Source organism: Vombatus ursinus, unplaced genomic scaffold (genome assembly GCF_900497805.2).
Source record: "Vombatus ursinus unplaced genomic scaffold, bare-nosed wombat genome assembly UNPS02014786.1, whole genome shotgun sequence".
In the NCBI taxonomy this organism is placed as follows: Eukaryota; Metazoa; Chordata; class Mammalia; order Diprotodontia; family Vombatidae; genus Vombatus; species Vombatus ursinus.
Window position 1 is genome coordinate 34,716,970 of NW_020954564.1, and position 21,930 is coordinate 34,738,899.

At 45.0% G+C, this 21,930-nt stretch overlaps 1 protein-coding gene across 3 annotated transcripts in view; it reads right to left on the reverse strand.

The window, feature by feature from the left end:
* LOC114047095 (AT-hook-containing transcription factor-like) overlaps positions 1-21,930 on the reverse strand; it is a 70,460-nt gene that overhangs the window by 42,959 nt on the left and 5,571 nt on the right. For 2 of the 3 annotated variants that reach the window (XM_027867819.1, XM_027867820.1), the window contains 3 exons: positions 6,847-8,150; positions 6,024-6,098; positions 154-304 (listed from right to left, as the gene is read on the reverse strand). In XM_027867819.1, the coding sequence (XP_027723620.1) occupies positions 154-304; positions 6,024-6,098; positions 6,847-8,150 (1,530 nt within the window). Of the gene's footprint in view, positions 1-153; positions 305-6,023; positions 6,099-6,846; positions 8,151-15,529; positions 15,674-21,930 lie in introns of those variants that run through there. The other variant, XM_027867821.1, reaches the window with a different exon arrangement.

Sequence of the window (21,930 nt, forward strand, 5' to 3'; positions counted from 1 at the left end):
CCTTTCAGTGGCATCTTCTTTGTCAGACGTGGAGCCTATTCCCCTCACGACAACTCTTACTACTAGATGGATAATAGGGACATTGAAGGACAATGCAATGCAGTTAAGAACGTTAGCTTCCAGAGTTCTGCCTTTTCCTCCTCCCAAACTCACCTGAGTCCAACAAAGCCTGTGATCCAGTGGTTGACTGCCATTCTGCCATCCTAGCCTGAGGAATGGTGAAGGACATGACCTTGGTCCCATGAGGCATGGATCCCATATGAACACCATGGCTGGGCTTGGGTGGGTCAGAGTACAAGTTTATCTGTGAAGAACATAGGAAGATAAGTCATATCTGGGAGAAATTAAGATCAGCGAAGGAAAGAGGAAATCCAAAAGGAAATAAATGGTGGCCATGTACTGGTAGTCTTAAATAACTGATTCACCCTGAAAATGGGGAGCACCGTGCCTCTGGGACCAGGAGAAAAACGAGTGCAGTGCCAAGGAGAGGACACTAGGTGGAGGCAGAAGACCAGCACTTGAATTCTGTCTCAGCTGTCAACTCGCTGGAATTAATTACTAATGAGTTACTAATCATTAATTCACTAAAGGATCTTGGGACATACCCTTAACCTCTCTGAGCCTCAGTTTCCTTATCTTTAAGATGAAAGGGTTGGACTTGATTATTTCCAAGGCTCCTTATAACTAACACTCTGACCTTTTGAATACATAAGCTTGATTTTCCAAGGAAGAAAGAAGATGAGGTTTGGGCAAGTCATTTTCCCCATCTGAATCTCGGTTTCCCCATCTATAAAATGGGGATGATATCTATTTAAGCTGCCTACTTCATAGGTCACTTCTGAGGAACCTTGTTATTGTTGTTGTTCAGCTGTTGTCTGTCCGACTCCTTGTGACCTCATGGACCAGAGCACTTCAGGCCTTTCTATCTTCCACTGTCTCTTGAAGTCTGTCCAAGTTCATGTTCATTGTTTCCATGACACTATCAATCCATCTCATCCTCTCTGCCCCTTTTTCCTTTTATCTTCAATCTCTCCCAACGTCAAGGTTTTTTGTTTTTTTTTTTTAACAATGAGTCCTGTCTCCTCATTATGTGACCAAAGTATTTAAACTTCAATATCAGTATCTGACCTTCCAGTGAATAGCTTGAATTAATTTCTGAGTACTGACTGATTTGATCTTGCTGTCCAAGGGACTCCCAAAAGTCTTCTCCAGCACCACAGTTCAAAAATGTCTATTCTGTAGTGCTCAACTTTCCCTACAATCCAACTCTCACAGCCATACATCGCTACTAGAAAAATCATTACTTTGACTATATGGACTTTTGTCAGCAAGGAGATATAAAGACCAAATGAGATGGAGAAACAGCATGGTATAATGATTGAGTCAGGATGATCCAGATTCAAACTTTGCCTCCAATACTTATTGTCTGACCATAGACAAGTCACTTCCCTTCTCATAGTGGAACTCTATCCACTGTGCCACGTACCTGCTCTACGAAAATAAGCACAGAGCTTACCAAGCAGACTGCTTGAAGAAGACACTCCTTTGGATACATAAATTCTGGACCCTAGGATTTGGAACAAGCAGGAGGCTGAGATTTCATCCAGACCAGCTCCCTCATTGTACAGATGTACCTTGTACAGATGGGGAAGCTGGAAGCCAAACAGGCGACTTGTCGAAAGCCATGCAGGTGGCAGAACCAGGACTTAAATCCAGATCTTCCAACTGCAAATCCAGTACTCTTTTCAAAGCACCATATTCATCTGTCTATTTAAAAACAAACCCCAAAGGGGCCAGTCTTTTTGCTTGTCTACCTGCATCAGGGACATGGACCATGGACTTTGGACCCACTCTGCTAATGCTGAGGAAGAGAGTACCCCACAAAGGCAGCCTCTTTTCTGGCAGAGGCCCTGTTTAAGCTTCTCTTCACGTTCCTCTGGAAAGCCTATTCCAAAGTGGTGTAGATCATTAGAGCTGCTTGGCTCCCCTCTCCCTCCCCCCTTGTGGGGCTTGATGGAGAACAAAGCTGGATTTTAATAATCTCCTCCGCCATCTGTTCACCCTCCCTCTTTCTGTGAGACCAGTCGCCCCACACTTCTATTGGTGATTCTGGGCTACCCCAGGGGCAGTTCCTGCTGCAAAGCTTTGTCTTCTCTATTTGTGGTAACACAAATCTCTAGGGATTCTGAATAGGACAGAGGAGAGGGATGTGGGACTGGAGGATGTGGGGCCCTGGACCATTTCTTCAGCATCCCTTTTCCCTGTCCCTGTGCTCCTTTAGTCCTGTGCTAAGCAAGGAAAAGGAAGTGTCTCCCCCTTCCCTCTCTTCTCCCGCCCCATCATGCTGATGTAAAGAATCTGGGAAGGGACTAACAAATTGTACAGAAACCAGGGCTCTTCAGTCCCCCATCCCCCACCCCTTGTCTGGTTCATCAAAAAGAAAGGCTTCACGTGGAAGAGAAAAAAAAACACAATGGGTTCAAATGAAAAGAATTAAAAGGGGGAGAGGTAGAGGTGTGGGGGAGAGATCTGAGGAGCTCACACATCTGTGTTCCTGAACAGCTGCCTCCTTTTGAAAGAGGGACTCGCTAGTGGGTCCGGGCTATGCCAGGGAACAGGGAGCAGTCAGAAGCCATATAAGCTGAGTGCAAATTTGGAACATTTACAACAGTGAGTTCTCCCCAGGAGCCACATCTGGCATTTGAGAGACTTAGAAAGTTAGAAGGGTCACTGATACCATAATCAGCAAGACAAGACAACTGATGGTACATTAGAAAAGTAGCAGCTGTTGCAAATCACCCTGACGGGTATCAGCCTCTTTTTATCCTTCCTTCCTCTTTCTTTCTTTCTTTTTCTTTCTTCCTTTTTCCTTCTCCTTCTTTCTTTTGTTCTTTCATTCTTTCTTTCTCCCTTCCTACTCCTCCTTTCTTTTCTTCCTTTCTTCTTTCCTTCCTTCTTTCTTTCCCTCTCCCTTCCTTCCTCCTCCCCCCCCCTCCCCCCCCCCCCCCCCCCCCCCCCTCCCCCTTCCCTCTCTCTCTCTCTTTCTCTCTCTTTCTCTCTCTCTCTGTCTCAGTCTGTCTGTCTGTCTGTCTCTCTCCCCCCTTCCTCCAATCACAAGGGCTACTGATCAGTCCAAACCCATTCTGATCAACCACAGGAGCTTTGACCTGCTTCGTTTCCAGTTTAGGCTGGCTAATCTCTCCTTAGGACACTTGGTGGTCCTTGCTCCTTGGGGCTCATCATATTATTGCAGACGCTGGATTGGTTTAGGCCACTGCAGCTGAGAACTCTTGAGCTTGAAAGGTCCAACAGTTCAACCTCCCTAGTAGCTCCATTGGGGTTTCCTTGGCAAAGATACTGGAGTGGTTTGCCATTTCCTTCTCCAACTCATTTTACAGATGAACAAACTGAGGCAATCAAGGTTAAGGGACTTGTCCAGTCTGAGCCAGTACACCCTGCCTCTCACCCATTCTTAGCATGCTTATAAAAACTGAAGCCAGCCCAGACTGCTGGGCTGGTATTTCTAAACAGGCCCTCACACTGCAGAGCTAATTATATTATCAGAAAGAGAGCAAAATGAAACCTTTGTGTGGTTTGGAAAAATAAAAGGTTCTGGAGAGTTACTTGGATAGAAATTCTCTGTATCTAAGATTGTGTTTCTATTAAATATGTCTCTGGAGATTGTCATGCAGCAGACTGTACTGCAAGTGACTGGAGGTTTCCAGATACAACACATATGAAAGAGCTTCATGATGGTAACTCTTTCACAAGGTTCATAGTGGACCGTGGCATCTTTACTTAGGCCTTCTGGGTCATTCCTTATGCTCTCAGATATGCCTGTGTCAAAGATTGCAGGACCACACATTCATTAATTAATTCTGATAGTTGGAAGTACTGTCATATCATTATAGGCTCCCTACACCTTCATTTTGTGCAGTTTTTCAAGCATAAGTAAATGTCACCCCAGTGTTTCATGCTATACATCCCTATCTCAAGACATTGTCACAGGGAAAGCCTTTTGCAGACCTTGAAGCACTATGTGCATATAAATTATTTCTACGGTTGTTTCCCTTCTTTCCTTCTACTTGGTCTTTCTTGTTGACTTAGTTGACTAGTTGACTTAGTTTCCCTGCGTATAAGACAAGAGGAGGAGGGCATGTAGAGCCAAAATGGTGGAGAGATGGAGAAACAATAGGAAAGACACAGCTTGGAGAACATTGATTCTCAGTGATACTTGACATGATTGAGAGGAGACAGGCCAGAGCTGAAGAGAGATGCCAGGGAATTCCTCTTGGTCCTGTCCTCAGGACCACTAAACAATTCATCTCAGAGGCCTCTTTCCTTAATGGAACACTGAACTAGGAAGTTGCTCACGGAGGCCTCGAGGAAAGCAATGTATCCTAAGATCCCCTGGGCCCTCAAATTACATGCTCTCTACTTGCAAACCTCCAGGTTTACAAGGTGCTTTCCCATGGATCTCGATCTATTTTGAGGATCTCATTTGATCTTCAAAATAGGCAGGACAGATCTTCTTATCTTCATCAGACAGGATGAGGATACCCTCCTATGATCTTCAAATGAGGAAACAGAGACCTGAAGTTTTAAGCAACTGGCCCAAGTCAGTTGTGAAGGGCGGGACAGGAACTCAGGTCTCTGGCATCCTCTTGTAGCAATCTTCCTATGACGCTACCCTGTCCCTTGGTCTTATCTTGCCTAACCCTCAATCACACATTTCAAAGGGTCGGATGCTTTAGAAGCAAAGTGGAACAAGTGGGAGTAACCGGGGAGAAGAAGAAAGGCCGGTGTTCCTGTCTGGATTCAAGCAATGGGTCACACGAGGGTAGGTAGGTGAGGGAGAGGCCTGAACTTCAGCTACTCAACAGGCAGGGCACTTGGGCTGGAAATAGCAACAGACCCCAGCTCCTGCCTATGTTTGTAGCCCCAAATTAGAGAGAATAGCTGAGGGGATAAAGGCAGGAAGCTGTAAGAGGTTACAACAGAGCTCAGTTTCCTCCCCTCTAGCTTTAGTTCCTTAGCCGCAGTGAAGTAAAACCCAGAAAGAGGAAGCACCAAAATGCAGGCTACAAACCTGCACTTGAGAAGGAGATGTGGGGGCAGGGGGAAATCTTCTGTGGGGATTTGCTCGGCCTGCCAGGCAATGCCACATAGAACCACAGGATTTTGAGCAGAAGGGACTCTCGCTTCATAGATGATTAAAGCAAGGCCAAGGAAGTTCAGTGACTTGCCCAGGGTCATACAGGTCCCTAAGCAACTGAGCCAGATTGGAACCAGTTTCTCTGACATCAGCTCCAACTCTTATGTGCTCATTCTCTAGCCCCACTGAGTGACATGAAAGCCTGGTGTTCTGTAGAAAGCGCACAAGTGGCATGTGGCTAGGAATTCTTGGTTGTCTCTCCTTTGCAAAAAATAAAAAAATCCTACAAATATAAACTAGCCTTATTCATTTTCAGCTCCTAATTCCCAAAGCACTTTGACTGCTGTTGTTTCATCTCATGGAGTTCTCAAGACAGCCATGTGAGAGAGGGGTGGGTACATATTATTATCCCCCTTTACATTCAGAGAAATGAAGTGACTGAGTTAGTAGCAAAACTGGGATGAGAACCCAGGCTTCCCAGATCACAATTCAGTGCTCTTTCTAGTAGGCAGCTGGGTGGTTCAGTGGATAGAGCCAGGAGTCAGGAAGACCTGAGTTGAAATCCATCCTCAGGTGACTTAACTGCTGTCTGCCTCAGTTTCCTACCTGTAAAATGGGGATAATAATAGCACCTACCTTACAGGGTTACTGTGAGGATCAGATGAGATATTTGTAAAACACTTTGCAAACCTTAAGGTGCTATAGAAACAGTGGCCACCATTATACCACACTATCTGCTCAGATTTAGAGGAGCAATACCCTTTCTGAGAGCAAACTCTCACTAGGCAAGTCATTTTCCTCTCTAAAGAACCGGTGATGCTCCCCGTGCTCGGATCAGCCATGGTCAACAATGATCTCAATTCGGTACCTTGGCTCCTAGCCGCAGCTGGTCAATGGTGTTCTCAGCCTCTGCATATTTGGTGAGCAGTCTGTGGTAGTCCTCCTGCAGCGAAAGACAGCACAGTTGGAAGTCTATTAGCCTGGGCACCAAATGGAATAGCCATATGACATGATTCTGTCTCTTACATCACCTTAGAAAGATGCTCCCTGAGTAATTACACAATAAATAGCATACCAAAGCCATGCTAAAGGACATTGACCATCCCCCAGTTCTTTAAATTTCACTGTGGTTTCATTTGCACACAGAGATTCCAGTAAGGAACTCCTACCCATGCAGACTGGCTTCCACTCTGCAATTTATGGTCTCAGATTGCTGACTGGGACATTGAGAGATTAAGTGATCTGCCCACAGTCACACAGACACAATAATATGAGTCAGAGACAGTACCTGAATCCAGGTCTTTCTGATACAAAGGTCAGTTCTCTACTGTTCTCAATTAAGAAATAATGCTTTAATCATTCCTCACCATTTGTTTTTCCTTCTGTTTATTTCATTTGTTTAGTGGTTGTAAAATGGGTCCCCTGGAAACCAAATGACCACATACCCAAATGGCTGTGATTGGACCTCAAGTTAAATGTTAACTATTTCAAGCCATGATCATTAGGTAGCATGTACATATCCAATTTATAATGTTTGTATTTATGTTGGAGTCATGGAAGAGTAGAGATAGAAGGAACCTGAGAGGCGCCTTCAACTCAGCCTCAGACTGAGGCAGGCAAGCATGGGGACCCTGAGACTCCTCTGGCAATGAAGCTGCCTCACAGTGGCCAGGGAGCCAGGAGTGGTTTACCTGCAACTGCTGCACTAGCTCTGTTGCCTGCTGAGGTGTCTTGAATTCCTTGGGCACTCTGGCCACAGTGTAGGAAGGAAGAGAAGCTTTCTGAGGGGAGTTGTCCCCACTGCTGAGCAGCACCTCCCGAACGATCTCAGCAGGGGACTTGAAGACCAGAGGTCTCGTGGGACCTTGGAACTGCCTGGAGTGGTTCTTTCCCTTGGGAGGGCGGTAGGTCTCTTCAGCTTTAGGAAACCGTACTCTGGGCTCCACCTTGGAGAAATCAGGCAATGGGTAGTTCAGCTGCCCCCGGCCATACTTGGAGACTTCAGAGGACGAGTGAGAAGGCACATTGACCCCTTTCTTGGGAGCCCTGGATTGGTTCAGCCTCTTTGGGGTGTTACTCTTTGGGGGACTGAAGGGGCAGAACGAACCACTGAATTGTGAACGAAGCGCTGCAGGGGACGCCTTCTTGGACTTCTGAATTTGGTCCAAGGGCTGGGTTCCTCCCCATCGAAAAGGAGAATTGGACTCCTCCCTCCCAAATTTATAGCCAGGACTATGGGGCATCTGGGCTTTAGAATTGGACAAGTCCTGAGAGATTGCACACCCCGTGTGGTTGACAGCTCCCATAAGGCTACCGGGCTTCTCTTCATAAGAAGAATCAGAGTTCATTTTGCCATTAGCACTTGGGGTATGTTGCAGTCCCTCTGGGGACAAACAGCTTAGGAAGTGACTCCGAAAGGATTCAGTTGGAGTAATTCTTGGGTGGCCATCACCTAAAGATGAAGCTGCCTCTGATTCTGAGGGGTACTCTGAGCTGTCACCAAACTGACCGACACTCTCAGGAATGCTGTCTGCTGATCCCACAGAATCTGGTCTCAGGTTATGCCCAGTGGGGGCATTGATGGGGTAGTTCAAGCTGTCACCAGACTGACCAATACTCTCAGAAATGCTGTCTGTTGATCCCACAGAACCTGGTCTCGGGTTATGCTCAGTGGGGACGTTGGTGGGGTACAGGATAAAGTCATATTGGCCTGAGACCCTGTCCTCCTCTTGGCCATAATGCGACCCTTCAGATTCACGCTGAGCCTCTTCCAGATTTGTGGGGCTGATGCTGTAGTCAGAGCTGAAACGGCGCTTATACACACGCTGTAGGCAGCCTTTACTACGGCATTCAATTCTCTGCGATTCTAGGAAATCCCTGGTGTCTCTGCTAAGTCCATCCTCAGCCATGTCCTGCTGATGGTCTTGCTGAGGGGACCCATAAAGAGAAGAGGTGGAATTTCCTTGGCTGTCTACATCCAGTTCATTTTCATCATCTGGAATAACAGTAATGACATGAATTATCCAAGTGTTTTAAGGTTTACAAAATGTTTCCCTTAGAATGGCCCTGTGAGGTAGGCAGCATAAGTATTATGATTCCCATTTTACAGATGGGGAAACTGAGCCTGAGAAAGAGGCTAAGGGTCTTTCCCTGACTTATAAGTAAGTAGTATTAGAGCCAGGACATGAAAAGAGGTCTTCTTATCCCAAGTCTAGTATTACCACTAAACTGCCTTGCCACACTGGGCCTCAGTTTCCTCCTCCAGAAAGTGAAGATAATAATGAGGCAACCCCTCAGCATATATCAAGATACTCTTGATGAATGGCTATAGACCATTAAAAATAGAGGAGACCTAAGACAGTAATGCATCTAAGTCCTTCACTTTAAAGACAAGGAAACTGAAACCCAGGAAAAACTTATGACTTGCCTATGGGTTACATAGCCATTTAGTTAAAGAGCCAAGAGGCTTCACCTTTCAGGTTAGGAAGTTAATGGCACTGAACTGGCCATATTTGGTATAGTGATGAAGGAGACCAGAAAGGGAGCAGAGTGGGCAAGGGAGGTCACTTGGGTCTCTTCATTTCAATGATGTCACTCTAGGCTTGGAAAGGGTCCTGTGACTTTTCTTCTCAGCACCGTTCCTTCAGGGAGACATAATGAAAGAGGAATTTTGATGCCTACAAGGAAACCTCACTTCAAGAAAAATTAAATATATGAAAATATTTATTTACCTAATAACAATAACTGATTTTTTACTGTGTTTCAAAGCTTATGAGTGCTTTACATACACAGCATTTTTTTGGTTTTTGTTTGTTTGTTTGTTTGTTTTTTTAGGCAATTGGGGTTAAGTGACTTGCCCACAGTCACACAGCTAGTAAGTATCAAGTGTTTGGTCTGAGGCCAGATTTGAACTCAGGTCCTCCTGACTTCAGGGCCGGTGCTCTATCCACTGCACCACCTAGATGCACCTACATACACAGTTTCATTTGAGACTTCTATCACCCAGGGTTGTGCTAGAACAAGTTTATATTGACTCTCAAAAGCTGGTTGTTAAATTTTTAGTGTGAACATTTATACCTTGGAAATCAGCAAATGCTACAAATCAGGCTTGACTTATTGTCCTGTTGGTTGTCTAGACTTAAGAAAGTGATGGAGAAAATGTTAATAATAATGCAAAGGAAACTTAAAATTATGTTGCACATATATTTTTTCGACAGCTAGTTGTTAAAACATTTACCAATATACTTCTGCCAACACCTCACTGAGGCAGGTACTACAGATAATAATATCCCCAACAGGCTCAGAGAGATTAAGTGATTTGCCTGGGGTCATACAGTTAGTGTCAGAGGAAGTATCTAAACCCAAGTTGTCCTGATTCCAAGCCCGTAGCTGACTCATTCAGGGATCTCTTAAGGAATCCTATGGTTAACACCATTCCTGGGGAGATGGAGCAATGGCAACTGGATGGCAGATGCCTTTATTTACAGAGTAGTCACTGGCATAACTTTCTCCTTAAAGTAAAGAAAACAAAACCTCTAACTACCTAAAAGGAAAAGAATATTTTAAGTAGAGAACTTTTCACTAAATCTTGAGACACAAGGACAAGAGATATGAGATTTGGATAGAGATAGCATGGGGACTTGACAGGTACTGGAGGTATGATTTCCCTGGTATAGGGAACTCTCAGGTAAGGAAACTCCTACCAATTCAGGCTGGCACTTTTTTCTGCAATTTATATCTTATAGAGTTGCCTAGAGCACTGAGAGATTAAGTGACTTGCCCAGAGTCACAAAACTTGTATGTGTCAGAGGTAGACCTGAACCCAAGTCTTCCCGGCTCCAAGGCCAGCTCTCTAATCATTATGCAACCCAGAAATACAAGCAATGTAAATCTTGGGCAAATGAAAGGCAGTCCCAGTTTGCTCAGTAAGAAGTAAATTTATAGAACTCAACAAATATTTATTAAATGTGCAAGGTACCTGCCCATATACAAGGCAGTAGGAGCTAAAGAGACACTCAACACGCTTTCTCCCTCAAAGAGTTTACGTTCTTCTGCGGGGGATGTGACATATGAAGAGAAGGAAATACAAAGTTGCTGGGCATAGTGGACAGAGAGTTGGCTTAAGAGGAATGATGACCCAGGTTCAAGATTTACCTTAAACATAGACTGACTGTGCTATTCTGAGCAAGTTGCTTAATCTCTCGGCATCCTAAGCAACCTTTAAAACTACAAATTACAGAAAGAGTTGCTAGTCTACATTGGCAGAAGGAGATCCCTATTTCAGTGAAAAATCACAGGTCTGGACTAAAACCAAAAGTGATTTCAAGAGGGAGAGAGCTCTAGGTGGGGGCATAAACAAAGGTCTTGGAGAGGAGATGGCCTTTTTAAGCTGTGCTTTTCCACCACTCAAGAGGTGGAATTATAGAATGTTAGTAATAGAAGAGACCCAAGTATGTAGAATTATGAAACATCAGGCCTGGAAAGGGGCCTTCAGAATCTTCTCATCCAGTACATCCCATCCCAAACTATACCTTGGATGGCAAAATGTTTAAATTCTCTACTGGAGACTCTCCCACCTTTCACAGCCCCAGGTGAGTGACTTGGAGCAGCTAAGAGACTGGGAGCTATTGAGAAGAGAAGGTCATGGGTGGGCATGGTAGGGCCAGGGTGGGAAAAGTAATCATTTTTTAAAAATTCAGTAATTTTAAGAATTAAGAATTTTTGAGAACAAAAAGTCTTGTGTACCCATACACTTTGTCATCATCAAAACAATAGCTAACATCTATTTAGCACTTTAAGGTTTGCAAAGCACTTTACATAATCTCATTTGATCTTCACCACAATCCATTTTGCAGACTAGGAAACTGAGGCTGAGAGAGGTTAAGTAACTTAGCCAGGGCACACAGGAAGTATGTATCTGAGGTGCAAGTGGAATCTCAAGTGATCCTGATGCCATATCCAACTATTTTTCCACTATACCATTTTCATGGCCATCATGGACTTGTACCAATTCATGGAATTAGAAGTTTAAGAAAACCTGGTGTGGCCCAAACTCCTCATTTTGCAGGTGGGAAAACTGAGGCCTAGAGTAGGGAAGGCATCCATCACCCATGGTTCCAAAATGGCAAATCTGGCATTAGAACCTAGACTTCAGGGGTGGGGAACCTGTGGCCATGAGGCCACATGTGGCCTTCTAGGTCCTTGGGTGTGGCCTTTTGACTGAGTCCAAGTTTTACAGAACAAATCCTTTTATTAAGGGGATTTGTTCTGCGAAGTTTGGATTCAGTCAAAAGGCCGCACTCGAGGACCCAGAGGGCCACATGCGGCCTTGAGGTCGCAGGTTCCCTACCTCTGAGTCCCTGCTCTTCCAAACTCCTAGGCTCTTTCCCCTACAGCATGCTCCTTTTTAAAACCCCTCAAAGAATAAAATAAACAAAAGAAAAAGAGAGAAGAAGGTGAGTTGAGAGCAAGAAAGATGAAGGGGAGTAAATATAAGGCAGAACCTAAGCAGCCCAAAGGCCTCACACTTCACTGGGCCTTCCTCCTGCCAGGTAGGCTCTCCCTGGCATCAGCTCTTCCCTCCTAGGGCCAGGCTGAAAATGGTCACAGAAGGCAGCTGCAAGTGTGGATCAGCTCCCAGGACTGACTTTATCACTCTCCACTTGCAGCAACTGAAGACACAGACTCTACTGTCACGGGCCATGACGTCAGTTGGGAGCATTCAGTGGCCAAATGGCTTTTATTCCATCACTTTTGGATGCTTGGTGGAAGGCAGTGTTGGAGAGCTCCAGGCAGGAATCCTAACTATACAAACCCCGCTCCAAATATTAGACTACTTAATTCCTCAATCCCAGACCACAGGGCATTGGAACTACAAGGGAGCTTAGAGACCAACTAGTCCAGTGGTTCTCAAAGTATACTGGAGGAACCCTGAAAGTCCCCAAGACCCTTTCAGGGGGTCCTCAAGGTCAAGGCTATTTTTATAATAATAACATGTTTTAATTTCTAATTTGGTAACTATTGATAGATATAACCATACGAACAAAAGCTCTTGGGCCGTCCTCAATAATCTTTAAGAGTATAAAGGGGACCAGAGGCCAAAAAGTTTGAGAACTACTGGTCTAGTCTGACTCCTTTACTTTATAGATAGGGAGAAATCCCCTGAGAAGCGAGGTGACTTTTCCACTCCTGCAAGCTGAGTCAGTCTCAGAAAAGGGGGTTTGGAGGCCTGGACCCCATTTTTTGACTCTCAATTCAGTACTCTCTCACTATTCCACAATGCTTCTGGATATGCCCTTTGAAAGATTTGGTTCTGCCTTTAATGAGGGAATCTCTAAGATATTAAGGAGTAAAATGGGGTGAGGGAAGAGAAAGACCTTGAGAGACACTGTATGCAGGGAAGGAAGGATTAAGTCTGCGGCCAGGGTAGAGAGCTAAGATCTTGGATTCAAAGCCTAAAGGCATCTGAAAGGTCACGGCTTCCTCATTTTGTAGATGAGGAAACTGAGGCCCAGAAGGTATAAATAATTTGTCCCTAAGTATCAGAGCCAGGATTCAGACTCAGGTCCTCTGATTCCAAATGCAGCTCTGCTTCCAGGGCACCTCCCTGCTAGTGCTGGAGCTCAGCAGCTCTCTGTCATTTGACCTGCCCTGGTATCTGCAGTGTTTAGCCCAATGTCTGGCACATAGTAAGTGCTTAGAAATGCTTGCTGACAGTTGGCCTGGCTTTCCTCCCAGCCCCCTTAAGAGGCAGCCTGCCTGTAGCCCAAGTCACACACTAGCTTCTCAGGCCCTACAGCTCCCTGGAGACCCCTTTCTCTCCAAAAATAGTTGCATACGGACCTTTCTCAACTCTTATAATCACAAACTCTGACCAGACTCCAAGTACCCATAAAGCTGAATGAATTCAAATGTTCTATCTGAAAAGGTCTAGAGCAGGGGTAGGGAACCTTGGGCCTCAAGGCCACATGTGGCCCTCCAGGTCCTCAAGTGCTGCCCTTTGACTGAATTGGATTCCTCTTAATGAAAGGATTTGTTTTGTAAAACTTGGACGCAGTCAAAAGGCTGTACCCAAGGGCCTTGAAGGCCACATGTGGCCTCAAGGCTGCAGGTTCCCCACCCCTGCGCCTAGAGCATCAAATTGGCCCAGCATCTTAACATGGGTGTGACTGACAGGAGCACTCACTCTACAAAGACTTAGGTGTGGACTTTTCTCCCTATGGGGGAAAAAAAATGTTAGATGAAGGGGCCCCAGGAGGCCAACTAAAGGGTCAGGTTTTCTTTTTTTTTTTCAATGTGGTTTCTCAGTTACCATCCACCCAATCGCAAGGGCCCAGGAGTGTAAAAAGGGGAACTTCCTGTCACTTGGGATGAGTCACCCTGGGCAGAAATCTCACTTTGACTACAGGGGGTAGAGCATCAGTCTTCTGTGGTCACCCTCTCATTTACAGAGTCCTACAAGTCCCCAGGGTTCACATCTGCCCCAAGACACTGGCGTGGCCTGCCCTTTACGTGTTCATTGATACGCCATCAACCAAGACCCTTGGCACCATGGATATGGCCCTGACATATTATCATAGTGAAGTGATGGAGCTTCTATTACCTCTCTGGGCTAGCCTCATCTCTTCTAGCTGTCTTGTAAAGTGCAGCTACTCAGGTCTCCCATGGAGGGAAAAAAATTTCTTTTTCTTTCATATCCCTGTGTTTTCTACTTCTCCTCAGAGTATAATAATCCCATATTTATTTTTACATAAAGAATCATTTTCAGAGAAATTTCACATCTTTTATCTCATTTGATCCTTGAAACTTTTGTAGAAGCCAGCCTAAGGTTCAAAACTATGTGACCCTGGACAGGTTCTTTTATCCCTTTGGGCCACCATTTCTTCATCTATAAAATGAGGGGGTTGAGCTATGTGATTTTTAAGGTCCTATTTAGCTCAAAATCCTCCATGAAAGAGGGTTATTGGTTCCATTTGACAGAAGTGGAAAGTGAGACTCAGAGAATTAAAGTGACTGTCCAAGGTCACATAGCTGGTAAATGGTGAAGCCTGGACCAGAACCCAGGACTCGACTCCTAATTAGCAAACTTTCAACCACATCTGCTGGTCCCTGAGTCATTTTGACTCCCAGAGGACACAGAGTAGAGACACCACCTGTTTATCCAACAATAAATACTCTTACAAGTCATTCACTGCCCCACAACAAACACACAAGTTACATGAAAGATACCGCACTCAAGGGCCATACTCTATTCACTACAAGACCAAATGAGCACCCAAGAAATGCTGAACTTTCCCATACAGTAATGGAAGCTAAGAACTCAGTAAACCCTGAGTCCAATACCACAGTGCTCAACCTCATTCAGCTCACCAACCCAAAGACACTGTGGAGCTCTACAGAAGAAATCCCCTATGCACATAACTTCCCACTGCACCCAAAGAAAACTGTGTCACAACTGGAGAAAGATCACCCTGATGGTGGAGCATGCAATGACATAGCAGGGGAAAGGCCATGAGAAATCTGGTTTTCAGCTGGGGTGAGGGCGAGGGGAGGCCAGGTTGCTAGGCAAAGGATACAAGAACCCTGGAAAAGGGCTTTAGGGTAGGTACCCTACCTCCTACCCCACCCCCTCTAAGCCCCTACCATCAGCCCTGCTCTGACTCAATTAAGTCAAAGCAGTTTCACTTGAGAAGGGAAGAAATGGCTCTGCCCACTTCTCCTCTCCCTTGGGTTCAGGAGGCTCAAACCACAAGAAGCCAATGGAGCCAAAGCAGAATCAGAATGGAAACTCAGGACTCAATCTCAAGAAGTCTCAAGCCATGGCCCTTCTAATTGACTGAGGGGCTGAGTTAGACTTGCTCCGCCCTGCCTCTTGGGTCAGAGGGAACACGCTGCAGTCAGAGTTCATCTGCTGTGTATAGCTACGGCTGTGCTATGAGTTAGGTTCTCCTGAATCACAAACACTTCACCCTGGCCCAACCCCACTGGTCCACCCTTCCAACCGGGACACTGGTGTCTCATGACTACAGCTTCCCTGGCTGCATCCGCATTAGCAGAACTGCCTAGTCTCTGGATGCTGATGTAACCTCTAGAAATTCCTAGCCCTTCTCCCATTCCTTCCAGGAGCTCAGCAACTCCCCCCACTAGTGTGTGCACTGGTAGAAGGGGAGGAGGAGGGGCAGCACATTGAGAGAAGGGTTACACATATTGATTACCCAATTGCTATATTCTTCCTGACTTACTGTCTTCCTTCAGAGCCTGGCTCTGCTTCTCCTCTCCATTCTTTCAGTTTTTTTTATTCAACCAGCCAAAAGGACTGCGCCACTCAACTGCCCCTCCCCACTCCGTGCTCACCACTCTCTGTCCAGGACAGACCTGAGGACTCCCCAGTCGGGTCCGGGTCTCAGGAGACTTCGGCTTTTCTTTGTTCTAACATGCACTGCCTCCCTCCCTCCATCTCTCCCGGGTTCCCTGGCACACTTCCAGGTCGTTTTGTCAGCAAGGCAAAGGAGCCCTCACAGACCCACATCTCTGCCCCTCAACCCCTTCCCCCGCCCCCTGCCTTTTCTTCACAAGCTGAGCAGGAAACGCACAGGCAGATTTCCTACAAGTTTTCGTCAGAGAGTGAGAAGGGTGTCTGTGTGTGTATATGAGCAAGCGACTTAGAGATCTTAACCCCTTAGAGACCTTTTATGGGTCTCTCACCGGCTGGGAAAAGAACCAGAGAAGTATAGTACATTAGATCTGAAAAGGACCTTAGAACATTAGAATGTTAGAGCATGAAACACAGAATGTTGGAGCGGGAGAGGCCCTTAGAGACCAATCTAGTTCAAACTCCTCATTTTACAGATGGGCAAACAGACAGAGCAGGGGGGCAAGTGACTTTGCTTAAGTCTGCACATCAAGTGGGCAGAACTGGAAGGTAGTTTGGCGGTAGAAGAAAGACACTGAAATTTGGAGTCAGAGGAGCTGGGTTCAAATTCTGACTCTGCTACTTAACTACCTGTGTGACCTTAGACAAGTCACTTTCCCTCTCTACTCCGGTCTCCCATTTCCCTACTTGTAAAATGACAGGTTTGGATTCAAGGATGTCTAGAGTATAGTTCTGGATTCCATAATCCTATTTGTAAGAACCTCGAAGCCCAGGACTCCTTCCATTATACTTTGATGCAGTCCCTATGGGATCTGCATAATATGGAAATAACAAAACACAATCCAGAGAAGTAGCAGGATATAGTGAACAGAAGGCAAACTTTGGAGTTAGGAAGACCTGGGTTCAAATACCTGGCTATGTGACCCTGGACAAGTCATTCAACCTCTGGATGCCCCAGACAGCTTTCTAAGACCATAAGTTGCATATGAATTGCCAACATGAACTGGAGGAGGGAGTTTCTACCTCAAGAGTTCCCCAACAAGGTTGAAATCATAGGTCCCAATTTGTACAAAAATATTTACAGCAGTTCTTTTTGTGGTCTAAAAGAATTGGAAATTGAGGGGATGCCAGTCAATTGAGGAATGGCTTATCAAATTGTGGTATATGGTTGTGATAGAATACTATTGTTATAAGAAATAATGAACAGTACAATTTCATAAAAACCTGGAAAGACTTACATGAACTGATACAAAGCAAAGTGAGAAGAACTAGGAGAACATTGTACATAGTAACAGCAAGATTGTAAGGAAGATCAGCCGTGAAAGACTTAGCTACTCTGATGCTATCCATCTCCAAAAAAGAGAATTGATGAATTCTGAGTACAAATTAAAGCATTTTTTTTTACTTTATTTTTTCTTGGAGGGATTTTTGGGGGGTATTTTCTTTTGCAACATGGCTAATATGGAAATATGTTTTATATGATTTCATATGTATAATTAATATCATATTGCTTGCTGTCTAAAGGGGTAGAGGAGGGGCAGGAAGGAAGGAAAGAATTTGGAACTCAAAAAGTTTTTTGAATCAATGTTAAAAAGTGTTTGCACATAACTGGGAAACATTTAATGAAATAAATAAAAATATATTTTAAGAAAAAAATCATAGGACCTGACTTCTTACCCAACAACAACAACAAAAATTATAGTTCCACCCATTCTTCCTCATCCCAAACCTATTCTATGGCTATAAAGGGGCTCCACTTTAAAGCTTTAATCTAGAGTTCCCATAGCCTTTTAATTAAAAGCATTCTGGAGCTTTGCTAGTCCAAGGGCTGGGCTGAGGTGGGAGTAGGGGTGGGGATGGAGAAGAAGAGGAAAGAACCTGCCTGACCCCTCCATTGGGACCATATAGGTATTTTTCTGAAGTCTGGAAGAAGGAAGGATGAAGCATTTTGCAACTTCCTTGACCCGAGTTGACCCACATCCCTGTTCTGCACTACCGGCTAAACATTCTCCAGGTATTTTAGCTATGCTGAGCCCAGAACAATGGGGTTCAGCATCATGAGTTGTGCATCCTAGGGATCAATATGAGCATAGCCTATAGATTTATATCAATGTGTGAATTATCTTCTCTCCTCCATTATCAATTCTTCCCTCACCCATCCATGTCCCCCACATTGCTCCCTCCAGCAAGCCAGAGGACCAGAGTTCTAAAACTGGAAGGGATCTGAAACGCCATCTCTTCCAAAGCCTTCACTTTACCGATGGTGAAACTGAGGCCTTGGGAGGGTAAGTGATTTGCCTAAGGTCACAAAGTCAATAAATGCCAACGGTAAGATTTGAACCCAAGGCCTCTGACTCCAGAGCCTCTTTCCACTGTATCACACTTCCTCCTAGCCAGCTGAAGCATTTGGAATCCAGCTCCTTGGTGTCTGCTTTGACTTTCTTTACCAGCCAGCTCCATCCAGCTTCACCATTATCCTTTCCTCCATGCTCCTTGCTTCTTCCTTAGCCCCCTCCAGGCAAAGTGTTTCCCCATCTAACCAGTCCCTTTACCCCCACCTCCTCAGGACAGAAGGCCCACACTTTATACAACTAGGCCTCAAGGCCTGTGGGTGCTGTTCAGGCCCTGCTGAAACACCTCATGCACATCCAATTCAATTCAATAAACATTATGTGTCAGGTACTGTGCTATGCACTGGGGATACAAAAAGAGGCCCTCAACAGTCCTTGCCCTCTAGTAGCTTATAATCTAATGGGGGACACAACATGCAAACAAAAATATACAAAGCAAGCTATTTTCGGGATAAATAGCTTAACAGAGAGAAGGCACTGGAATTGGGAAGGGTTGGGAAAGGCTTCCTATAGGCAATAGGATTTTGATGTTGTTTGTCCTTCGATCTTGAAGAGGATCATGTCATCAACTAGGTGATATCATGACTTGTAAGTGAATTGGATTTAAGTGAGGAAGGGCTATGCAAAGTCATCAGCTTCACTTTAGGGACTTAGAGGAAGCCAGGGAGGACATTCAATTCAACACCGTCTGAAGGAGCATTTGCTATGGGCAAGATCCCACGCCAGGGACTGAAAGAGGTACAGGAGTGAATAAGACATGATCTCTGAAGCCTGCTACTCCAAAGGCTGGGATGAGGTAGGGGTAAGGGAAAGGGATTGGGAAGAACAGGACAGAAATTCTGTGACCCCTTCATTGGGACCAAAAGCCCAGAGACAGAAAGGATTGATCTTCCTGCAGCTTCCATGCCCCCAGTTGACCCACATCCTGACTCCGCCCCTACTAGCTAAACATTCTCCAGGTATTTTAGCTATTCTGAGCCTAGAATAATGGGGTCTAGCATCATAAATTGTTGTGCACCTCATGGAACTTTTCAGTTTACTCAAAACTCAGGTTCCCTAACTCTGAGATATGAGTCCTGTGATCCCACATTGTCCCCCTGTAAGCACATGGTCTAGTGGTAAGTAAGATCACTAGCTGGTTTCAGAATTCAAGGACCACCTCTGACCCTAACTAGTTGTGTGATCTTTCTCGAGTATCAGAGGAATAATAGTAAAATCCAACCTCAGAAACTCACTAGCTGTGTGACACTAGTTAAGTCATTTAACCTCTGTTTGCCTCAGTTTTCTCATCTATAAAATGGAGATAATAATAGCACCTACTTTCCAGGGTTGTTGTAAAGATCAAGTGGTATTATGATTATAAAGCACTTAGCACAGTGCCTGGCACATAGTAAGCACTATATAAATGTAAGCTATTATTAATTTTCTTATTATTATTATTACCTTCACAAAAAGCAATATGGTATAGTACATAGAAAACCTGCCTCAGATTCAGGAAGGCCAAAGCTTTAGTCCCACATCTGACATACTGACTGTGTAGCCCTGAGCCTCATAACCTCTCAGTGTTCTGGGCAACCCTCCGAGACTCTAAATTACAAATGTTCTGCTTTGCCTTGGTGGAGGGAATTTCTACACTGGAAGTTACCCAGATGGATAAAATCACCAATCTGGATCAGAAGATAAAGAAATAGTTGCACTACCTCTGTCACCAGGTTGGCGGGAGGGGCAGGTGTTCTGCAAACCGTTGTCATTGCTATTGTGGGTGGTGCGATGAGGCATGGGGGGATGGCTACTTACTCCGTGTTGTAGAGCAGATGAATCTAACTTCTGCCTGCCACACAGGTGTGATGCAGAACAGCAAGGCCAGAGGAGGAGTAAGCCCATCATTACCCAACAGAGGCCTTTCCCCCCTCTTCCCCAGCCCAACAGTAGAGTTTCCTCTGGCACTAATGATGCTCAGATTCCCTCCAGTGACTTGGGCACTGCTGGGGCCATTGTGTTCTGGGCGTATCATGGCCTGACATTTCCATGAGGGGGTGATTAAAGAAAGCAGCGCTCTGCAATTAGTGATACAAGGATTATAATTGTGAAGCCCTAGCAGTCATTGAAAGTCACTGAATGAACCAGGGAGTGTCTGGAGGGGCTGGGGGAGGCTGCTAGGCCTGAGGGGACAGCTGCCTCTCCAGAGAGACTGCCAGGACCAGTTAGGATGTTTAGGTGTCAGGAAATTATTGTTTCAGAAAATGAGCCCGCCAATGTTCTTGCCCAGCTATTTCATTTACCTTGGCTGGCTGAACTACTAAGAGTCCAACAACTCTTCTGGCACGATGTCCCCCAGGCCTGTAACCCACTTCCTCTTTGTCTTAACAGTATCATCAGTTTAGTATCTAGGAAATAAGCGTGGGTAGGGAACAGACTCAACCTCAACAAGATGTCACTTTCTGATATCAGCTTACCCCCACCCCAGGTAGTGTGGTCTAGTGGGGAACACAGGGGCCTGGGGTTAAGAAAGACCTGGGTTCAGATCCCTGCCCAGACAATTATTACCACTGAGACCCATGGTGAGAGAGTTAACCTCTTTGAGACTCAGTTTGCTTATCAGTAAGATGGGGAAAACGCTACTTGTAAGACCTACCTCACAAGACTTTTGTAAAGAAAAATGCTTTGAATCTAAGTGCTATAAAAATGGCAGTTGCTATTAGAGTATTGCCTGTGGAGTCAAATGCCACACCTGTGTGATCTTGGGTAAGTCACACATCCTCTCTAGGCCCAACTGTAAAATGATGGGGTTGGACAACATGGCCCCTTTCAGTTCTAAATTTATGATGCTATGAGCCTATGATTTTATTACCCTGTGTTATTGTTTTTCATGCCTATTGCTAAACTACTTCTACTACCTGAAACATACATACTCTGATGCCTGGTCTTCTAGCCTCTGTCTTTAGAAATCATCCCTTGATGATAAATAAGTTAAGATACCCTTGTAGGCAGTTTCAAAGATTTTATCTCTAGCCTACAAAACTGGTACTGATCTCACCCACACTTCCACTGACCTTAATGAGTACCAATGCAGCCCCACCTTCAACCTACCCTCTCTCCCACTTTTAAGATCTCTAGGATAAAATACAAACTTCTGGCATCCTATCCAAGAAAGTACAGACAAGGGACATGGAATTTATTTTTAGACTCCTAGGCTCACCATCCAATTTCCTTCACAAGGAACCTGGATTTCTTTCTTTCTTTCTTTCTTTTTTTTTTTTGACTAGGGGAAAAAGGTCATTCTCTGCCTCATTTCTTACCTAGCCTTAATCACTGAAAGGGCATTGCCTCACTCAAATTGAGACCTGAGAAAGACCTTAGCTTAAAAAGGCCAAGGTTTCCCACTGCATCTAGGGTTAGGGTTAGTCATCCTGATCTATAGCTTGCCACTGGACTCAGATGGCTCTGGAGAAGAAAGTGAGGCTGGTGACTTTGCACAGCCTTCCCTCACTTAAATCCAATTTGCACAAATGTCATGGTGTCACCTCCCTGATGTCATGGTCCTCTTCAAGAACAAAGGGCAAACAACAACAACAATTTCCCAGAGCTGAATTAATCTTCTCTTCTACATAAGGCCTTACAATTGGACAGCATTTTATTTTAATAAATGACTTTGCTAAAGTTATTTTCTTTTTCAGGGATAATCCTGCCCAACTTGTTCATTTTACAGATGAATTAAGTTATCTTCCGGTTCTGACATCCTTTGACTTTCATGACCTTGATTGTCTTACTGGATTTTGAAGTTCTATAGGATCTGGGAGTTGGAAAGGACCTCAGAAGGAATCCAGTCCAAACCACAACTGAACAGAAAAAATCCCTTCCATGAGACCCCCAACAGGTGTTCATCCAGTCCCTACTGAGAAAACTGAGACTTTCATCTGTGAAATGGGTGGGTGGATAAGAGCTCTTTTGAGTTTGCCAAGGTCACCTAGAAAGCCAGTGGTAGCCAAGGATTCAGACAAACACCTACTGCCTTCGGGGCCAGTTATGGGTCCATTAAGTCATGGCATCTC